Source organism: Phaethon aethereus (assembly GCF_964289735.1).
Source record: "Phaethon aethereus genome assembly, chromosome: 1".
Lineage (NCBI taxonomy): Eukaryota > Metazoa > Chordata > Aves > Phaethontiformes > Phaethontidae > Phaethon > Phaethon aethereus.
In genome coordinates, this window is record NC_138575.1 from 122,059,580 (window position 1) to 122,082,478 (window position 22,899).

Consider the following 22,899-nt stretch of genomic DNA (forward strand, 5'->3'; position numbering starts at 1 on the left):
TGGAGGAGTAACATTTCCAAGCTGGGATTAAAATAACTCTTTATCCTTTGCTGAGAGCAGGGAGGAGTGGGGAAGGACCACAACCATATGGAAGTGTCCGTCTTTCTTCCTGCTCCTCATCCTTGTAGCTAAAAGCATGGAGCTTGCACAGAAATGGGTATCAAAGTTGGGGAACCTGGGAACTGAACCTTTCATCTCTGCAAAGGGGTGGCTAGAAGGCAATGAACAGAATTTACAGTGCGGTAGAAATGTGTCAGCTCAGATGGACAAATGACGGGAGACCTTATCGCTCTCTACAACTACCTGAAAGGGGGTTGTGGCGATGTGGGTGTTGGTCTCTTCTCCCAACTAACTAGTGATAGGACGAGAGGAAATGGCCTCAAGTTGCGCCAGGGTAGGTTTAGATTGGATATTAGGAAAAATTTCTTCACCGAGAGGGTGGTCAAGCATTGGAACAGGCTGCCCAGGGAGGTGGTGGAGTCGCCATCTCTGGAAGTGTTCAAAAAACGTGTGGATGTGGCGCTTCAGGATGTGGTTTAGGGCACATGGTGGCGCTGGATTAATGGTTGGACTTGATGATCTTAAAGGTCCTTTCCAACCTTAGTGATTCTGTGATTCTGTGACATGTCAGAAAAAAGCAAGGAAACATATTGGCAGTGTCAGCAGCAAAGTCTGAGTAAATTGATTTGGGATGTTTTTCTGTCCTTTTTTTCCCCTAGAGATTTGCTTCTCCAGGTGAGGGTTCAGGTGCCAGGAAAGGAAGCTCAGTGGCATTAAGTTTCTGGGGCCAGGAATCTAATAGAGTTTACTATGGCTTTTTAAAGCCCTATTTCTTTTTAAAGCAGTAAACCAAGCAATATTTTGATAACAACTTCAGTTTCTAATTGTCTGTGCTCCAAAGCATTGCTTTGTCGCTTTTTAGTTCTAAGTAAGTGATACACACTTCTTCATCTAAAAATGTGTTTCTACCACAGAGATAATAAAAAATAAGTTTTGGTGATGGAACTTTTTTTTTCTTCACAGCAGACACAGGAATTCTCCTCTCCCTCTGCCAATCTTCATGGCTTTTTGTCTATTAAGGATGTTTTCATTAGCAGTTTGGTGTTCCTCCATTGTTTAACACTTTCCTCTAGCTCTAAATAACTCAGTTTAAGCCCATTATAAAGCAAATGACCTCTTCCTAAAAGATTAAAATGGCTAGCAGAAGATACTTGTTTCCTTTCTCAAAGTATAAAGCTTCCTCCAGATTAAAAAAAAAAACCCAAAAACAACAGTAGGGACCGGAAACATGACTGACAGATGGCAAGATGGCTCCCGGTTTCACAGCTGAATTTGCATGTTAAAAATCAGTGTTTCAGCAACCCCCAGCCTAAGCCCTCCTTTGGAGGAGGTGAACTGTATGTCCTGCACAGCTGCAGAGGGACATGGTGGTGGGTGCATGGCAGGGGAATAAGAGGGATGGGCAGGGACTGTGTGGGCTGGTGTGGCCGCTGTAAGGAATCAAGCAGTTGCTTTGCTAGGAGTTTGTTAGAGCAGGCTTTAGCTGTATGGATTAGAGTTTAGGAACATGGATAACTGGGGGGACTTATTAATTAATTAAGGGACCGGCTTTCATCTGAATTACAGGGGTCTGTGATGGAGTAATTCTGCTAGCCCAAGATGAGGTTTGATTGAGATTGACATCTGCAGTAAACAAGGCACAGAAGAGTTAATCACTGAGGTCCTCTTCTTTCATATAGTCTATACTATTCATATATATTTGAGATATATTGTTCTTTCTCCTATGCAAAATTTCCCCCCTATGAAAAGTTAGTGAATTCAGTATCTTGGACTGAGATTAAAATGTTACGTGGAGAAGACAAGTGCTAGGCACATCTACACAGGATGACAACAGCTTTTACAAAGAAGGGAGGGGGAGCTGCAGGAGGTGCAAAGATCAAGGAAAACTGGAGCAAGAACAGAGTATATTTGGAAATAACATGAGATGGCTGGGAAAGTGCCTAGGGTCTGGGATCTGACTGCCACTCTGTAGAATACTGACTTGCTTCAGGGGAGATTTGCTTCAGCCTTTTGCCTACAAAATTGAGACTTACATCTTGTATTATTCTTCTTATCCAGTCTTTTTATTCCTTGTTTTCTTGTTCGAAGAGAGTAAGGTGCTCTAAAGTTTACAGTAGAAAGAAACAGACAGGCCAGAGGGCAATGTAGTAAGAAATGAGTAAGAAGCATGACTTTGAATGGGAAGAGGAGCAATGTGCCACCTCCATGCATATGTTTGGTGGAATGTGGGTGCTCTATGGCCACGTGGAACCAAAAAATCATTGACATCAGGGAGCAGCTCTGTAACTGTATTCTCTAATGAAACCGCCTAGCTGGGAAAGCTATTCAACGGCAGGCCAAAGTTGCAGCTTCATGGGTATTTTTAGGGGGGCTGACCTGGCTAAAGACACTGTTGCTGACAGTGGTTTGTAGAGGTTTTTCAGTACAACCAGCCTGGTAACACTGGTGAGACATTCTTGTGTAGACAAGCAGGTCAGACACCCTTGTGCTTCCCTGCTTTCTTTTGCTGATTATAGTATGGTACTGCAGTTTCTCTGTTTTTATGTGCACTTCCAGGGGAGCCACAATATCTTTTGAATAACCTCAGCAGGCTATGGTTCCCATCTGAGATCTTTAGGTTACAACTTAAAATAAAAAGGTAGCAAACAAACTGAATGGTGCTACTGAAGAAGTGTGCAGAAGATGAATGTGCTGTGTGTCCTGCAAGGGCTGCTCACACAAAGCTAAAGCATCTAATCCCCAACATTTCACAGGGCAGGGCTTTCAAACTAGTAGTTCCCAAATTAGTAGTTCACATGTCACTGAAGAGTTGTGTGTTGCTTAAAAATGACACACAGTTTGGCAGAGGCTGAAAGCTGCTGCTGCTTTTGCTGGTGCTGGTTGTAGTATCTGCTGTGCCTGCCATGGGCAGTAGAAACATCCAAACCAAAATGTTTGCACAACCCTGGCATATATAAATAGAAAGAAGTTTATTCTCCCATAAGGGTTCTCAAAACAAACAGAAAGTTAACGAAAAGAAAGAGATTGCCTGTGTGAAATGTCTGTTCATAGCAGTGTTTTCCAGTGTGACAAATTACAGATTTTATACTTTTACAGATTTTATACTTTTACAGATGTTTCCCTAATGTAATTTCTTTTGAGCTTCCATTTGGTACTTATTTCAGTTTAACAAAGCATAACATTAAGAAACAAAAACTCCAGTGAGTGAGAATAGCATTGGGCTTTCACATACTCATCAGAAGGCTTTTTATGTTTAATTAGTAAACCATATTACTTGTTGGAGTTTGAATTGTTGGAGTTTGCATTGATTGTTGCAGAGGTGCCATGCGGTTCGATCCCTGAAGACTGGTGAAACCATTGCTACGCATAGAACATCCTGGGGACCACTGTGTAAATCGGCTGGTGAGTTATGAATAGGTGCTTACAAAATGGGGACAGAGAGTAACTATCATTTCAAGATTCTTTTTGAGTGGTAAAGGAACCTGAAGACCTGTGATACAAGGCTTTCATGCCCCTCCGCATATTTTTCTGAGGAGCAGGCATTGTACTGAAGCCATGTGGCAGTGTGGAAAAGCATGTGCCCTCCTTGATGAATAGACTGTCAGATTGTCAAGGGAATGTAGAAACGGAGAGGAAAAAGTGCTTTGTGTAGCCATTTGCACAGGGCAGCAAGTATAACAGCCACAAAATCAAACAGTTATTGCAATTATAAAGCGTGAAAGCAGCTTAAACCTTTTAGATTGCAGTCAGTTTTTCAAGTGTTTACACCGTTGTTAGACCGCAATTATATTGATCTCTGAAGCCCAAAGTCAGAGGAGATAAGAGACTGTATTGTCATGTTTCCTTAGGCTCCCTGGTATTGACTTCATTACTACCGTGAGGGAAAGTGGCAGAGCACAGCTGATGCACAGCACCTTGGTTAATGTGGTGGAGTGGTACAGCACAGGTTAACAGAAAGTGAACACCAGCACTGCGTACAATCAAGGCCAAATTTGTTATGCATCTGCCTCTTCTGCATTTTCCCCAAGTGATGTTTTCAAGGGCACCTGTGGCCTCTAACATTTTCAGTCATTTGGCCTCCTCCAGCCATTTGCATTCATATCTTCGTAGAGTAAAGCACTCACCGAGAGTCTTTGTACACACCAATGTCAGAGTTTTAACACATGGCTATTGTGAATAGACGGAAGTCACCCCCTTTCCTCCTGCTGGTTGCCTGTTTTGCCAGTCACTTAACGTTCTTCTGACAGTGGAGATAAGTTAATGATGGACTGTCAGTGGGTTCAGGGTATTTTTTTCTCCTCTGCTATGACGGTCACAATGGTCTTTTGGACCTAGAAACTGTCGCTGATTTAGCATATTGTATTTTTCTTCCACTATATGCAAGTCTGCTAGTATAGACCTTCAGTGTTCATTTCTGAATTAGCTCTTTTTTTAAAACTTAGCAATTAATACAGCTTTCTTTGTACAGCACTTACATCAAGTAGATCTCACTCCCATTTCACTGGAGATCCCAGTGCATTTCTAATATTGAGAAAAGGTCATTACAGAAAAGGAACTCTGGTGAGGGGAGCTTTATTTGGGTTGTACTACATCAATTCCAAGGCAAAGGTGGCACTACTAGATGTTGTCTCCTATTTCCAGTTTGGATGTTCACATCACATTTTAAGTGTGAGGCTAGACCTAGACAGTGATATGCATCTCTGTGTTGAAGGAGACAACATGAATTATGATGTCAGGTAAGCTGTTGCAGTGAAACATTGAAAAAACTTTAACTGCTCTGCCTATACTGCTTGGCTACATGCTATAGCAAAGATCACTGACACGTCCTCGGGAAGGCCTGTTCTGTCTGTGTCTGGCTACAGGCTGCCATTTCCACCGTGCTTCTTCTTTCTTATTCCTTTCTTTCATACTGAAATTCAGAAATAAGCCTAAATATATTATGCTACACTGCCTTGGCCTGTCTTGTAATGATGCCCTGGATGCTATGTAGCTTGGACACCACAATTTCATACCTCTGTGGCTGCCAACAGCACCCTTTGGCCAAAGGACTTGTCTCTAATTACAGGCATGTATGCATTAGTATTTGTCTTCTGTGCACCTCATGCACCAGGTACTGCACAAGTGCTTGGCTAAACAAGTGCACTTATTTATGTATGCAGATAAATAGATGTTTGTAGGTGCATCAAGCATTTACAAAAATGAATTAGAAGTGTACAAGAGTACATGTACAAACATGCATAAAGGGAGAAGGGTTCTGCTTGCAGATTTGGACAAATACATGGAATTGTCTACATGTGAACTAGGCGAACATGTTCTGTCGATGGTCAGTGGACCCTAGGGAGACAACTGGCAACAAGGGGCTTGACTCTTGCCCACACCTAGGCATTTAGTGCTCATGACCCATGGTGCCCCATTCTTTCCTTCTCCTCAGTGTCTGGGTGCTATTACAAAAGGCTACAGGTCTCTTGCAGGTCCCCATGCCATGCCTGTCAGACCTGTGCAGACATTGTAGACACCCTTGGACTTCTCAGGTGGCACCAGATACCTATGCTTAGGTTACAGAGTTGAGCCCACAGTGACTACTTCAGTGTGAATCACCTGCCTCCACTGACTGTCCCAGACGGATCTCTGCTGACTAGAATGGGAGCCTAGAGACTCAGCACACATGGAGAATCTTTCCCTAAATACTTTGTGTTTAAAGGAGTGTTACATATGATATAAAAGCAAATCAAGTGGTTTTTAATAATCATAGATGAATGGGGGCAGGATTAAGATGGGAGAATGCTTCACCTCTAAGGTCATTCTGAAAGTAAGGCAGCATTTCAAGTAGTCACCAGTGCTGATCGTTTCTTATTTTAACAGAAAATTGTAGAGTAGAATTCCAAAGACACATCACAGTCATGTCTGTGGGGACTGTACACTTGTATGTGAAAAGAGAACTTGGACCATGACTCACAGACCTTTCCCTGAGAATCACCCTCCCTAAAAGGCTGATTCACTTCTACATCACAGCTCTGTGCTTCAACATGTGTGTTGGCTAATTTGTAGGCAAGGCTTGTTTCTTACCCCAGGAAAAGATTTATGAATTTCAAAGCTTTTTTCCTTCACCTCTTCTGTTTTTTAGCATCTGACTTGAAGAGAGAGAAGGAGGCTGGGATGGGAGTTGGATACATCATCCTCATTGCTTTTGCTGTGTTTGGTTTTGTGCTGGGAGTTGTGAGCCTTCTAATTTTCCAGTACCAACGAAAGATGGGTAGATACAACTTCAGAATCAAGTCTGACAACTTCAGCTACCAAGTGTTCTACGATTAGCGATTTCCAGTTTACCAGGTATAAGTACTGAATCATGATCAGTCACTTTTTTTAGCTGTTTATCTCTTCCTGAAATGGTTAAATACTTGCAAATGAGCACCTTCTGTTTAAGGGTATTTGAAGCTCCTGTCCTTTTTGCTGTGGGTGAAGGTCATAGAAGTAAGAAGGAAATTCCTACTCTTCATGCCTATTTTCAAATGCTGCAGATGACAGAGGAGGAAGACAACCTTCTCTTCCTCATCTTCCATCATGGCTTCGATCTCGGTCAGAATAAATGACACAACACTTTAGAAGAACACCAATAAACATTTCCACAAAAAGCATATCACTTTTGGTTTTGGATCATGGATTAGTATAATAAAGGAGAGAAACTTTATTACTCTCTTTATGAATCTGCTTCAGAAGCTACTTTGCTTCAGAAGTTATCTCTTTCTGCAAAAGCTTGGGTTTAATTTTTTTTTTCACAGGTGTTTTTCAAGAGAATAGTGGGATGTTAGACATAAAGAGCTTGAAATATTGATAATGCATAAGTGCTTACAAGTGCCTGCAGAGAGTCTGAAAAGACAGCTCTGAAGAGTGTTAACCACGACCACACGTTCTGCCTCTACAACTTGGGAATTTAACACTTTTCCAGAATACCATAGGATTCAGCACTTTTTCTGTAAAATGAGTGTGTTCTAGCTGCTTACTACCATTTGTATGTTTGTCACTTTAAGAGGAGGAGAGATATGTAAGAAAGCTCTCTTGCTGAAAAAGAACATCTAGCATTGCTTCACAGCTCAAGGATGTTTACTGGGGATCTAATCGAATTCTGTTCCTGGGAACAGGCTTATTTGACATAGTTACCAGAGTTAGTCAGTAACTTTTTCCTTATGGAGGCCTCATACATGACAATGCTGCTGCCAGGACCACAGTAAATTCACTAGACTCATCATGACGGTATTTGCAGATAATTTAGTTTGCTTCACTAAGTACAATAGAGCTTAATATATGTCACAGAGAAAGGACAGGGAAGATTGTACCCCAGCTATCTGCCTGTAAAGTCTTGAATAGTCACTATTAGCTCTGTTTCCCCTAGTCTTACATTACAGAGACCACCCTCTGTAGTCATCTATGGGCAGCTCCTAGGAGATGACTGTAGGTAAGGGTGATGCTCTGATTGCTTCCCAAAGGCTGTGCAGGGCTGCCTGTCAGGACCCCAAAGGGAAGGTGCCCGGGGCTCCTTGGTACAGCTCCAGCAGCTGTACCGTTCCATCAGTGATACAGGTCTCACAAGGGAGCCATAATCCACCGTAAAGGGCATATCTAGGCCCATTAAATAAAAACCTATATATGAAGCCTCTAAGTCTCTCCACAGAGAGAAGAATGACTTGTCTTCATTCATCATTCTGTTCTCATGAGTGGTCACAGGTGATTGCAACACTTGATAGTAATGGGAATTCAGGAGTTGTGCAATGAGGTTGTAGCATTAAGGATATTGTCAGGCTCCTAACACTTATACGTAATCAGCATGTTGGAGTCTCAGCTAATGTCTCCTTTTAGATGCTGGAACTACTCAGCTCTTCTTTCCTATGTATTTACATTTTTGGAAAGGTAGTTGATTACCTTTCTCAATCATTATTAGTTTCATATTTTATTTTTTCTAGTTGGACCATGTTTCTTCACGATGGTGGTCATGACTGGTTGCAACATTGACTCTTCCAAATTAATGTTGCATACGAAAGGCTTCTGTATCCCTCTTTTTTTTTTTAATTTTTTTTTTTTTTTTTTTTTTGGCAGAAGCAGTCTGGCTCTTCCCTGGTGTCCTAAGAACTACTTGTGACTGCAGCTCCAGGTTGAAGTGAATTTTGGCAGTTAATTCCATGTATAAAATAGAAGGGAAAAAATAAAGGCTTCTTCATGGTTCTCTATTCAAGTTCCAAGATTTGCCTCTCCCACTGCCATTACTATTGACATGCTGTATGTTTCTATAAATAATCCAGGAAGTAAATCAGCAAACCCTTATGCAGATTTCCAGTTTGTAATTCACTGTTTACTTAAGGTGAGGTTGAAACTTTGAGCTGCAGCAACGTTGAAGACCTAATTGTGCAACGCCTTAAATATACAGAAGCTGGAAGAGAAGTAATGGATTTACCATCAAATAAAGAAAAGGCACCATGAATTTGGGCCTTAACCTACTCAGAGTGTTCTTCAGCATGAGTTTTGAGATTTGATTGTAAATTTTTTAATTGGTAAGGACTCGGTGGAAAAAAAAAACGCTAAAAAGAAACTATTTTTGCTATTGGCAGCCCATGTTTTTTTCAGATAAGTCAATTGGTACCTATGTATTTTGTTTAATTAGACCACAATGATTGTGCAGTTGAGTCACAGAGTGCACTGCCCCCCTAAGTGCGAGCACTCCAATTGCAACAGAGTAGTTATAAATTTGAGATGAATTTTGCTTGGTTGCAAGACCCCAGCATTGATGCAGCAGCAAAGGTTTAGCTTACATGCTTCACTGGATACAACAACAGTCTGTTCAGCTGGATAAACTGGAACAAAAAATCTTTTCTACACAGTAAGCATCTCCTGCAGGACTCTTTCCTGGATCACTCTTCACTCTGCTGCCCCAAACCTCCACTACAGTGAATGATTTAGAAGATGGAAAGTAAAGCAGTGTGGTAACTTGTCCCCACCTCCCCTTGGTTCTGATTGCTGCATGCACTCCTCCTACATAGTGATGGAGTCTTCTGTGTTTAGGTCACATATAATTCAGTAATTTACAGTGAACAAGTTAATTCCTCTTTAAGCTCAGTGGACACCATTATAAATAACCCTTCAGTGGAAACTGGTCATTAACTTGAATTCACAAATACTCTTAGTAGCCATAGCATTCAGGTACCGATATTTTGGTACGGAATAGCACTCGAAAGCTGCTTTTCTATCCCCCTAGTTCAATTTCTGTTAGGTAATAAGACTGCTGGTTAAAGGACATATACATTTTGCAAAAGGTCGTATTGAATGATCCTAGAGGTTATATATACACCTTTGAAATACACCAATAAATTTCAGAATAATAATTTGCATTCTGCTTTTGATTCAAGTGAATCTATAAGGACTAAAAATCTTTGACTCGTCTTTTCCTTACTGAAATATCCATTACCAGATCCTGATTAAAAAAAAAAAAAAAATCCATTTGGTTGCAGTTCACTAGTGAAACTGCAAATTACTTCGCAATCTTAGAGTGTGATGAACATAACCGTTACCTTTTTATTATGTAGGAGTCTCTTAACTTTTGCTCAATCTGCTCTCAAATATATAATGTGTTTACCTTCTGCACACAGTTAAAGGATAAGCTATTTTACTATAAATATTTTTCTAGTTCTTAGTATGTACAATCCTGAACTGCTTGAAAGTGACAGGGCTAGAGATATGCCTATTGATCTCAGTGGAGCTATGCCATTTACAAAAGCTGAGCACTACATTTACAAAAGCAGTAGCTTGTATTTGATACCTTGCATGCTCAGCAGAAACTGCTATTGTGACTATCTGAGTCTGCTTAGCGGAGTTTTGGTGTCTTAATAAAAGCACTCTCAAAACTTATTGTTGACTTTCGTACTGTTATATTTTCCTTTTAGGATTTAGTCACAGGTATTAAGATGTGCATTGTATGGATGTGTCAGCTTTTGAAGAACTGTTCAAGTATCTGTATAATGTTCAAACATCACTCAAAACACAGTACATGACCTTATCCAAACACCAATGGACTGCAATTACCAACAACTACGTATGTACAATTACTAAGGGTCTCTTTCTTCAACATTACAAAGGGCAAGCATATTTCTAGTTTCATGTTTTGCAGCAAAGACAACGAAAAGAGTATTAAATATTCCCGGTTCAATAATAGTATTGCAGCAACATGGTGATCCCATCTGAAACTAGTGTCACACCAGCCTCCCTGGGCATTTGATTCGTACAGTTCTGACTGCTGCTCCAAAAGCAGCATATTCAAAGTTTACCGTCAACGAAGCTGAGGGCATTAATGGACTTGTCTGGACCCAAGTGTGGAAAGTAGGGAAGAGCACCAGCACTTGCTCCAAATGCTTCCTTTCTCATCCTTGTGCAAAAGTGTTACACATCTGCCACACATTTTCTTTATTTGTAATTTTTTTCTGTTCTGTGTTTCAGTGGCTAGCAGTCACTGTTTTCTCAGTGCTTTGTCCCTTTGTGTCTCCTTTTCATGCTGAGGAACAGAACAGATTGTTCAGCTGAGGGATCATAGAATCACAGAATGGTATGGGTTGGAAGGGTTCTTTAAAAATTGTTTAATCCAACCCCCCTGCCATGGGCAGGGATATCTTTCACTGGACCAAGTTGCTCAGAGCCCCATCCAACCTGACCTTGAATGTTTCCAGGGATGGGGCATCCACAACTTCCCTGGGACTTCACTTCCCCCAGTCCCTGTCTTAAGGTTCAGGAGCTTGACAGGTGTGGTAAATCAGATTACCATTGAAACTTAAAGCAAAAAAATTGATTTTGCTTTAATTTTATCATCTCCTCCATAACGATTGTCACCAGTCCTCCTGTCTTATTTATTGGGGGGGTACTTTTTCTTTAATATTCCTTTTCTGAACTACGTACCTACAGAAGCCCTTCTTACTATTCTTTGTATTCCTTGCCAAATTCAGCTTCAACTGTGCCTTAGCTTTCCTGATCCCATCCCTACACATCTGGGCAGTGTCCCTATATTCTTTGCAGGATACATCTCCCTGGTTCCACTGCCTGTGCATTTCCTTCTTACACTTTAGTTTGACCAGCAGGTCTCGACTCATCCATGCCAGCCTCCTGCCTTCCTTTCCTGATTTCTTGCATGTGAAGATGGAAAGCTCTTGTGCTCTAAGAAATACGTCCTTAAAGAGCTGCCAGCTCTGTTCAGCTCCTTTATCGCTGAGAGCAGTTTCCCAGGGGGTCCCATCCACTAATTCTTTAAACAATTGAAAGTTTGTGCTCCTAAAATTCAGTGTCCTGACTCTATTCTTCACGTGGCCCATATCCTTCAAAGATTGTGAATTCCACCAGGGCATGATCACTGCAGCCCAGCCTGCTGCCAATCTTCTCTATTTAGTTCATCCATGTTGGTAAGCAACAGGTCTAGCAATGCTTCTCCTCTGCTTTGGCTGTCCATCACCTCGATTAAGAAATTATCCTCAGTGCACTCCAAGAGTCTCCTGGATTGCTTACAGCTTGCTGTGCTGGTTTTCCAGCCAATGTCAGGGTGATTGAAGTCTCCAGCAGGATCAGAGCTTGCAAGTGTGAAGTAAGAATGCTTTGTCAACAGATTCCCCTTGATCGGATGGCCTGTAGGGAACACCAACCACAAGGTTTCCTTTGTTGGCTTGGCTCCTAATTTTTGCCCATAAGCTGTCAACCTGTTCATTACTGTTTTTCAAAGGCAACTCTGTGCAGTCAATCAATCTTTTTACACAGAGGGCAACCCCCTCACCCCTCCTTCCTTGCTAGTCCCTTCTGAACATCTTATAGCCATTGAATGCAGTGCTCCAGTCATGTGATTCATTCTACCATGTTTCAGTGACGGCGATTAGATCGTAGCTTTCTGGCTGCACGGTAGCTTCCAACTCCTCCTGTTTGTTACCCATGCTATGTGCATTGATATAGAGGTACATAAGTTGGTCTGTTGATCATGTCACCTTTTTAGAGGAGCACACCCCAATCCCTTTGAGGCGTTTCACAGGTGTTTCCTGTGAATTAGGAAATATATGAGGTGCAGTCGGATCCCTCTATCCCTATCATTTCACCCCATCTGCTGCTCAGACAAGGTTTGATGACTTTGGAGGGCTCATTTTAGATTGCTGTGGTCAGTTTCCCACACGAATGATCAGGTAATTTCACCAAACAAGTAGTTCTGAGATCAAGGAGAAATCTTCCAGAGGAGCAGCACTGACCATCTCCCCTTTCCAGTCTGGTGTTGTCCACCTTTTGTTCTGTTAATGAAACACTAGTTCTAGCTAATTATTGGAGACAATGGCTGAAAAATGTGTAGAAATAAAATCTGAAGGTTTGGTTTTGACCTGCTACATTGTTCCCTAAGAAGCATTTTAGACCAGTGGTATGTGTGCCTAACGTCTCTATTGTTCACTGAGAACACAACACTGCTGACACCTGATGCAAAACACTCATTGTTATTCCTTTCTCTCCTATTATAATGTTGCCAAACTTTGGTCCCAGCAGGGCTGGGAAAAAGCTGAGATAACCAGAAAATTTCCTGTCCATTAAAATATAAAGGAGCTGACTTTTTAAATGCCTGCTTGGAAAGTTTTCTTGTAGGCTGTGGACGGAAACAAGTTAAAGGAACTGAAAATGTTTAACTGCAATTTATCTAAAACCAAGATGTTGGCTACAATCTGGTAGAAAGCCCAGAGCACAGAGCTGCCTAACGGCTTCTTTGATTTGCTCTGTAACATCTTCTCAGCCTGGGGGTCTGTCCTGCAGGGCTTGTGGCAAATCTACAACTGAGTAGCATCCTCTCCATAGAGGGATCACCTTTCTTCAAGATCCCTCTTTTTTTTTCAGATTTCTCTTCCTCTTCTTGTTGTCTCCTGATCCTAGCCACCCCACTGCAGACAGTATTTCAGCCTAGAGTTTTCAGGCAATCTCTGCCTGTTTCTTCAACTCCCTTCCCTCTGGCTGTGTGGACAGCTGCCACCTTGTGCCAAAGACACTCTTGGGTACATAGACTGGATGTGACACTGTCTGCCGGGGGTAACACAGGAGACTTGCCAGTGCAGCACCTTTCCACATGCAGCAATTTCCCCTGAAAGTGCTCTCTGCCTCTCCAGCCCTTCTTTCTCAAAGCAGAGATTTTTCCTCTGAAATCCACAGAAAGAAGAGTTTCGGAGACTTAACACAAATACAAAGACTAGTACACTGAAAACAATCATAACATGAGAATAAAAGAGGAATCGAGAAAAAGCCAGAACATTTGGAGATGGTGAGGAAAAGAGCAGTAAAGGACCAAAACAATAAAGTTCAAATGCTGTATGGAAGTGTAATAAATCACTGGTGTAGTGCTTGCAATGGATCCCAAAATGTCTGCTCACACTATTCTCTTTAAATCAGCTGGTGCTCTGCCCTGCCTATAATAAAGGCTATAAAAGTATTGGGATGGCTAAGGTAAATGCGTGTTGCTGCCTAGAAACTGGATTTGTTGAAATAACTGTAAGGAATGAAAAAAATACAGTAGTTTTATCAACATACCTTTGTGTGTGTTTGGGTGTGTGTTAGACAAAACTCAGCATGTTTAGTAATACTGCAATTATACAGTACAGAGAACTTGATTTTATCCCACTTTTCTCCCTTCTTCTCTTCCTGTCCTTTCAGAGAAAGTATTAGTAGGAGTGTTTTTTCCTATGAAAGTTTCTCATATATAAAAATATTTGAGAACTTCTGAAAAACAGCAAGTATTTGTAGGACAGATGAAGTTATAAACCATTATTTAAAGAGTGACTTTTCTCTTTTTCCTGCTTGACTATGCAAGCCATTAATTTTAAAAAAAAGTCATGTTTCTCTTCCATGATCTTTCTGTTTAATCCTGCAAAGAACACCATCTCTTGACAGTTGCTTTTCTTTGATTATTTTGTCTCTGGTTTTGCCACAGATAACTCTGAGGAGGATCAGAACCTAAGGACAGTGAAGAGAAAAAATATGCCCCAGTTAGTTTATTGATGGTGCAGTGAATATTTGGCACCTTGGTACATGGGACATTTTAGTCTTTCCTCACCTGGTTGGTGCCTTTGGGAAAATCCAAGAGAAAAATAGGAAAGTTTGATATAAGCACTGAGGAGTGTTGGGGAACTCCAAGTGTGAAGGCATCATGAAGCTATGCAAGTATCTCCTCAGTTATTTCATGGGGGCAAATGAAATCTGAAATTAAGAGTAAAAAATGCAGTTGAACTTAATGTGATGGTGCCTGGGCTTTTTGAAAGTGAGATGCTGAACAAAAATACAACCGTCCTTTGTGCAAGTTCCTGATATTTGAGGTAAGTCTGCATATCAGCCTCTTACTGGAGTTCCTGCTGTATTTGGCAGATGATGTATGAAGCAGGAGATCTGATAAAGGACAGAACAAGCCCTTAAATTCTTTCTGTGATTGTATGACTTATTTTTCCTTTGTTAAGGAACACGTGTTCATGACTGTCAGCTGAACAAAATGTATCTGTGCTCTAAGCACACTTTCTAGGAGGTTGTTTTCTCCCCCTGTCCCTGTAAAGATACAAACAGAACTGCCTTTTTTTCCAAGCTTCCTCAGGGAGGAAAGATGGACCCTGCTAACCTACTTCTGACAGAGTCACTTAGCCATGCTCTGCGCATTTAGTGACACAAGTTTAGTTACTTGCATGTATGTAGTTACACACCAAAAATAAGATTACAGCTGCTGTAGTTAAGAAGTGCTTCCTGGTGCACTTGAAAACCAACTTTACATTAATAATGTATCCAAGTAAAATCTCAGGGAAAATTTTATTGCATTTTCCTGCAAATGCAGCCTTGGCTCATACAGTCAGCAGAAGTGGTAAATTCATGTTTTGTACCTGTTTCCCCTTTCTCTGTGCTCTCTCACGGAGACACATGGTGATGCCTTTGGCCTCTGCTCCGCTAGGAGACAATTTCAGAGTCATGAGAAGCAGCTCCGCACAGCTGTACAGTTGTATGTACCTATCTCGAATGTAAGATACACAGAGGGATTCGAACAGGTGTAGACTGCGAGTCTGGCAGCTGATACAACATCTTGCTCTGAAAACAGAGTGAGAAAACCCCAATTTGCTTTACAGAGCAGCATCTTGCCAGACAAGCTAGTGGTTTGATGCCGATCGCTGGGCACGTAGCAGAGGACAAGGAGACCGGCTGACAGGAGCTTGCCTGATGTGGGGCCATACCCTGGCCAGGCCAGCCAAGTGGCTGCTCCCCCTCGCCGCTGTGTCTGGATGAAAGCCGGGGACTGGCACTGGCAGATGATTCACACCGCATGGGTGTCCCTGGCTGTGGCCTCATCCCAAACTGCTGCTCACCCCGAAGCCGACCCCGGCAGTGGCACAGCTGCGCTGCTGCCTCCTCAGCCCCCACTTGCCTTCCCGCCCTGTCCTGAGCCCCGATGGCTGTCGATAGCCCTGAGCCCGGGGTGGCCAGTCCTCCTCAGACAGTGCGGGAGGTGCCTCACTGCCACGAGGGGCCCTCGTGACAGCAGCAGGGGCCAGTGCTCCTGCTGAGCTCTGCCCTCGGGCTGCTCCTGCAGCCACCAGCCATAGGGTGGGCCTGCTGCAGGGGCTGGGACCGCTGCCTCCTTCCTAGCCCCAGACTCAGGGACTGCTCTGGCCTCCTGGAGATCCCCTAGTTGAGGGTCAGCCCTTCAGTCCCTGATCCCTGCCCATGCTCGGACAGCAGTGAGCGGCTCCTCCTGCTGAAGGGAGAGGGCAACCCCTCCTCTGCCCTCCCACATGGACGTTGTTTTTCCTCCTGCCAGCAGTGTTGGGTTTGTTTTTTTCACCTGAGTCCTGCTCTGGCTTTGCCATGCCAGTGGAAGGGGAGCACCCAGGGTGGGGAGAGAAGGTGGGGGGAGCCGCTGGGGAGGCTGAGGCCTGGCCAAGATGGCTCTGACAGCTTGCTTGGAGGGTATCTGCTCACTGCTTGCCATGGTGGGGAGGTGGACAGGAAGTGCCTGTGGAGGCCCGGAGTACAAGATGTGAGGGGCTGCTGGCATGGGGCAAGATGGACTAAAAAGAGTCTTTTTTGCCTCCCCTCTGAGGACCTGGGAGATGTTCTTGGGGACCTTCTCCCTTGCAGGAGGCAGGGCCAATGGAGAAGTGTAGCAAGGGCTTTGCAGCAGGAATCGCCCAGCTTGCCGCGAGGCAGGGATGGGGAGAGGCCGGAGACCGCAGGCAGGGAGGAGGCAACTGTGAAGTTCCCTCTGGACTGGCAGGTTTCTCTTTTCAACTGCCTGCTCCACCATGAACACTGCAGCCTGTCAGGGCCGTGTCCACGGAAATGTGAAATTTACAGTATGGGATTCTGCGTGGGATTTTATATCTTATGTCGTCTTTCTTTGATATCAACTTCATTCCAGGGACAGATTTTACCAGTGCTCATTATGATGTAGCAGAAGATGTGGACTGCCCAGGTGTTTGGCATTATTGTTACAAATCCTAAAATATATGTATGCATCACTGGCAGGATAAATTGTACCATACCACCTCTGGCAGGTCTTAAACACCCTCTACAGGCCCTTCAGAGGAAAATGCAAGAAGCTGATAACGCTGAGCAGAGCCTAGAGCCTGCAGCCAAGTAATATGAAGAAACTGGTATAAGCTCCTGCCCTTCTCCGCAGCTTCATTATCTGAAAGTGCTAACCGGTGTTAGCACTTGGTATGAGGATCCTGCACTCAGCATAGAGACCCTGGAGTCTCTGAAGCTAGGTACCTCTGAACTGAACATGCTGTTTTCCATGGAAAGTGGCCAGACAAGGAGGAGGAGATAATGATGATGGTTCTAATCATTGTGACTAATCATTGGTGATGATGGTTCTAATCATTGTGACTAATCCCACTTGCAGGATAGCCTAATAAGCATGTTTAAAAGATGTTAGCAAGGGGACATCTCTGAGACTGCATTGATCCAAAGCTGCAGTTAAAGGTTGGTGGGGCTATTAAAGCGGTAACCTTGCATTAGCAAGATAAATGTCTTCAGCTGAGAAAGGCATTTAAATTTCTCCTTCGTATCAGCAGGAGCATAAACAAGCTGTAAAGCTCATCTCTCATACTTATGGTTAATTCTTGCTCTACTGTGTAACACTGTGAAGTCAATTGCCTCCTTTTCTTTTCCAGATTTCATAATTACAAAACTGGGGAAAATAACTGTACTACATGTGCTAAGGTAAGCCAGTGGTGAGTTATGCCTGAAGAAAGTGGTTTTGTCACACTACTTCCCTGCCGCATGACTTCGTGCAGTGGTGGATTTTCCTTCCCAGCAGAAAGTGGAAGCTGTTCAGTATCTGAAATGAAAGTATTGGTTCATTCTCACTTCAGTATTTCATTCTGTAGTGAGAACTTGCTAGACTTGGCACATCATTTCTGTTTATCCGCTAAGCAGAAGACGACCTGTAACTAACTGTTCAAAGTAGTTTGAAACCATGCGCCAAGTATATCAATCAATGAATGTTTTAATTTTATTTCCTGAATATAGGATGTGGATGGTGGGTAAATGAATTAATGTAAATATTTTAACATTTAATACTAAGCAAAGCAGGCCTTTGTTGATGTTATCTTCCCATATCTGAGTCACTTTTTGCATTACGCTTAACAATCACCAAGGCTGAGTATGGAAGAATTCTTGTACTTGTGAGAAAGCTGCACACACACCCCTACTAAAAGCTCTGTCTGGTAGATACATGTATACTTATTATAAAGGGACTATCTGCTCTGTCTTTGTATGGCCTGGAAAAATGGGGTGCACTCTTGATGAGGTGTTTGCTAATTAATCCTAAAAGACATGGAAGAGACTGTCAAAACCGGTGGCAATTGCTTCTGAAGCTTGTTTGGTAACTGCTGACAGGGAAACTGTGAGTGTTTGCACAAGCTTTAGATTAACTTGGATCCCAGGAAATGTTTAGCCCCTACATACATGTTCCTGTATTGCTGAGTAGGTGCTAGATATAGATGTGAAGAATACCACAGGTTACCACATTCTTTACAGGTAAACAAGAAATTGTTTTTACTATTGTGAACATGTTTAATATTTCTAATACAAGCTACTTACAGGATTATTTTTTCCAGCAGATTAGTGATTAGCTTAGTGATGTGGCATGTCTTGGCAAAGTGTGTTTATTACTGCATAGTATACCTCATATTCTTTTATACCACAGATATATGTAAATTCTCAATGTGTGGCTTTAGCTGTCAAAGGGGTTTGCAGAGCTATGCACAAGAAACTCATTATTGATAATTCATGTGTGATATACAGGTCACACATAAAACATGTAAAGAGCTTTTCCCCTAGCTGCCTCATCTGTAACTACTTTTTAGGTCTGTGCTGGTGGTTCTGACCTCAGAAAAGTATTTTCTCACTCATTCCTCCACACCTTTCTTGACCTCTCCCTTTAAAATAGCAACGGATACCAGAATTTAGTTGTTTGCAGTTTGTTGCTGTGTGCTGTGTACTTTCATCTGATAAATACACAAGGCCTATTGTGGCTGTCTCTTTTTTTGTCCTGTGGCAAATGACACATTCTATACAATGCCATACAGATCAAAGGCCATATTTCTGCTTTAGAGAACTGGATACCAAGTCATTTCTACGCTTCTTCAAATGCAAATAGCTTCCGTAATATAGATCCTGTTCTACAGCTTTAAGTCACCCAAATAACTCTCCTCTTACTGTAGCCAATGGCATGATTTGAATATTTATGATCATATGGGTTGAAATTAGAGAGGAAATGCAGCCCTCTGTAGCACACAGTATGACCTTTGGTAGAAATGAAGGCCCAAATTTTGAAGGACAGGTGTAGTGTGAGCCTTCCTTCATGTAGTTTTGCCTCTGCTGTGCTCTTGAATGTATTTCCTGCTCATCTGCCCATGACCTCTCTGGAAAGCATCCCATGGCCTAAAGAGCGTTTGAGGCCTGATGCGTGTATGCAATATTTTAGCGCTTCCAACTACTGCATTCACGTATGTGGACGAGCATGTTTTGCACATTCCCATATTTATATGAAATAAAACATCTATTTGTCACTGATCTTTAGAGATGACAAAGAATTGACTCATTTTATACTTCCACTTCTCTGATAACCATCTGGCAAAACTGTTAATTGTCTACTCGTATTGTTACAGGGAATTTCCCCAGGTTAGAAGAACAAGCCAAGGAGAGGTATGAGCGAGCCAACATCAACATTAGGTGTGTCATTAGTTTTGTCCTACACCTGTTCATTTATTTTCCAGTTTTGACCAGCTAGAAGGTGAGCAGGAACTTAATTAAAACTGGAATGCATTTATAGTTCTACCTTTTTTTGAGGTATCTTGCTGTGTGATTGCATCACTACTGAAAACTACTTTTTTTATTCCTGATTCAAAGCTGTCCCCTTCCCCCTCTTCCCTTCTTTCTCTTGAGGTGGATAGATTCCTCTCGCCCTTCAGCCAACAGCAGTTTGTTTGAAAATACTTTGAAAAACTAGAATACTGAGCTTCTGGCAAGGCTGGAGTGTAGCAGATAAATTCACAACACCAGCCAAATGAACACACCTATGGTAGAAAGACAACAGTTTGTGTGGTAAATCTCACCAGAATCCTCCATGGTTTTGTTCTCTTGTCTGCAGAGAGAAGCTTGTAGAAGCAAAGATTTTACTTGGAGAAAGGGGGAAAAGCTTTGAGAAGTTAAAGGAGTTTGGGGGACCAACCAAAATGAGTCAAATCTCAGGCTTCATGGCATAAGAGTGGGTCCTTTCTGGGATCCTATGAAAGGATGTCTTTGAATGGATAACTTAGCAGAGAGAAGACCAGCCTAAGAAAGAAAACATACTTTTTTTTCTAGTCAGAAAAAGAACATCTACCCCCACCCCTCTCCATTTCTGGATTGACAGCAATATTAATAACTATTAATTCCAAGTGACATGAGTCAAATACATTGCTTCCCAGTGCTAATAAGCAGGAAACAAGCAAAACCAGAAGCCCATCTATAGATATAGACAGCTAATCATCCTGTGAAGAATAAATTTATATGCCAACAGGAACATAAATCAGCATGGACTAAGCAGTGCCAGTTTGGATTAAGCTATCTGTTTATAACACACCAAATCAAATATACAGTTTCTGAACAAATAAAGAAGAAATATGGGTACATATTTATAAGTTAGATTCATGCATGCACAGACTGATCCAGAAAAATAGACAATTTTTTCTACTGGGTCATACCTAATCTTTGTGCTGTTGGCATCTCTTCTCATAGGCTCTTTGTGTGAGAAAGCATGACTTCTACTCTGATGTTGGTCACAGGTGAACATGGGGGAACAGGGAGGAAGGAACAGGGAGTTGATTTCACAAAAACCTGTCCAGTTGGAGAGTAATGGTGTCTGAGAAATAGAGGCCACACAGGTGTTCCTGAATAGCCATCACCCACTGCCCAGAACCTTTGACGGTCTGAGTGAAGGCACCCACTAAGGCTCCCTGCCTTCCCTAAACACAAAAATGCCCCATTTCTATATTCTAGTATTGTCATCTTTCTTTGTATTGGCATAGTGAAAGGAGAAGCCCCCCGTCCAGGACACCTTCAGACTAGAATTAGTGAGCTGTATGTGAAAGGGCAGAAGCTTTTCCAGCTTAAGGCACCTTCATGTTCATCTAACCACACTTGCACTGTAGACTACCCAAGCTCTTGGTTAAAAAAGGAACACCTGGAGTTGACATAATTTGCCAGTACAGGAACAAAGCACAGACCAAGCCAATGTCTTCCAGCAGCACAGGATGACACTGTTTCCATCTCCCTTTCCCTGCCTGAAACACCCAAACCAAAGCACTGTCTACACAGCTGTGGGGAAAGCACCCTGGGGCAGCGTGTGAACATACACTCACAACTAATTTATTGGCAGACTGTTGAGAGGACTCTTTTTCATGCCTATTGACCAGGGACACTCTCAAGCCCAAAAATGTCATGTGCACAGCCTTTTAACTGTCTTGGTAACCCTTTGCTGGACTTGCTTCAGTCTCACAATCTCTCTTGTACTGGGGAGTTCCAAAACTGAACACAAGACTCCCACTGTGGCCTCCTAACTTCCAATTAGAGGAAACAGTTGCTTGTCTCAACCCATCCAGTCCATACATCCCCAGGCTGGATATAGGAATGCTGTGGGAGAAATTGTCAAAAGCCTTGCTAAGGCCCAGTTTAATGACATCTGCTCTTCTCTCCCTGTCCACGGAGCCAGATTTTTCATTGCAGACAGCATTCAGGCTGGTCAGGCACAGTTTGTGATCAGTAAACACATGCTGTCCGTTCCCAATCATTTTCTTTTCCTTCATATGCCTGGAAGGAAAGATTTCCAGGGGGATTTGCTCCATAAACTTCCCAGGGACTGAAATATAGCTGACCAACCTGAAGTTCTCTGGATCCTCTTTCTTGCTGTTTTTTGAAGAGGAGCTTCAAGTTTGTATTTTTAAGTCTTGGCAGTTCAAAACTGCTTATCTGGGACTGCCCAAACTCCCCCTTCACCCATCTTCTTTATGTAATTAATTGGATGAGCTAGGACAGTAACAATAGCACACTGCAATCCACTACTCCCAAAGGGGTATTACATTATGGAAGGTAGAGACACGGTGTAGGCACAGAATATCAGGTGACTTCTCTCCCAAAGAACCCACATCTAAAGGACTGGTGATGCATTAGGGCAGGGGGATAAAACATTGATGAAGTTGGTCCAGGACACTGAAGCTGGACCTGGGATGAGCATTCGGCAAAGGTGTGTGCAAACCTGTAGCATACTCCAGTGCAATTGTATATACCTTCACTGTCTCCAGTGAGGTTTCTACTCACTAAGAGAGGTTGCTAAGCAGGTCTGAGACTTCTAAGGCAAGCGCTGAAGTTTGTGTGTATGTCAGCCCAGACCATAGTATGTCTATCGTGCAGACTTCCGTTCAGGAGACTTGCAGAGCTCATTCCTAAATGGTTGGTCCACTGAGCCTCTTTGCCAGCCTGACCTTGTGGAGACTTGTTGTGCTGCCTACTTAAGCCTAAAGATTGTTTTGCCCTGCTTACCAAGAGATCTGCTAGTCCTGGGAACTGATCTGGTTACCTGTCCCCTGCTGTGACAGTGACACAAAGAACAACTTCCTGCTTGCGTGTGCAACAATGAGGAGAAAGCGTTTTACAGAGCGACATTTTGGAGTGGGAAAGGATGCTTTTAAGTGTCTGAACATCAGAGTACAAAACAAAGTGCTTATAATGTGACTAGAGCAAAGACAAATTTTAGTACTCGGACATAGCTTCAGGGTTTTGATATCAGCTATCAGTGCTGTGATAGCTTGTAGCCTGGTGACTGATCTCTGGTAACGCTTAGGAGGGAAGAGATAGAGAAAGACTTTGTCGTCTTCCCTATCCCTCTCTAGAGGACGCACATCATCTGAACATGCCAGTGGGGCATGTTTTGTCCCTAGTCTAGATCTACCCTCTTGTGCTTGGAAGAGTTGGGCTGTTACTGAACCATGGTTTCTTCCCAGATTTCCTCTCAGGTAGTGTAGTCCTGGTCCTCTCCTTCCTCCCTCATGTACCTTGTGCCAACAAAGTGCAGTCAGCCACAACATGCCGTTGTTCTAATGGATGATGCGAAAAGCCCTCAACAATCCTGCTGTCAAGCTATGCCATGAGGCACTCACACATGTCTAAGCTCTAGGAATGAGCAGAAAAGAATGTACTGAAGAAAAAACAAACACAGATCTGCAATAAGATCAGAACTGGCACCTACATTTTTTTGCCCTTAAATAAATGCAGGTTCTGACCTTT

General features: G+C 42.7%; 1 protein-coding gene across 1 annotated transcript in view; it reads left to right on the forward strand.

Annotated features, from left to right (window-relative positions):
* Nucleotides 1-6,372, forward strand: part of UMODL1 (uromodulin like 1) — a gene marked incomplete at its 3' end in the record, with an annotated part of 48,912 nt that extends 42,540 nt beyond the window's left edge. Inside the window, exons 19-20 of the mRNA XM_082014162.1 lie at nt 3,378-3,462; nt 6,185-6,372. Coding sequence (XP_081870288.1) covers nt 3,378-3,462; nt 6,185-6,372 — 273 coding nt within the window. The remainder of the gene's footprint in view (nt 1-3,377; nt 3,463-6,184) is intronic.
* Between the last annotated feature and the right edge of the window lie 16,527 nt (nt 6,373-22,899).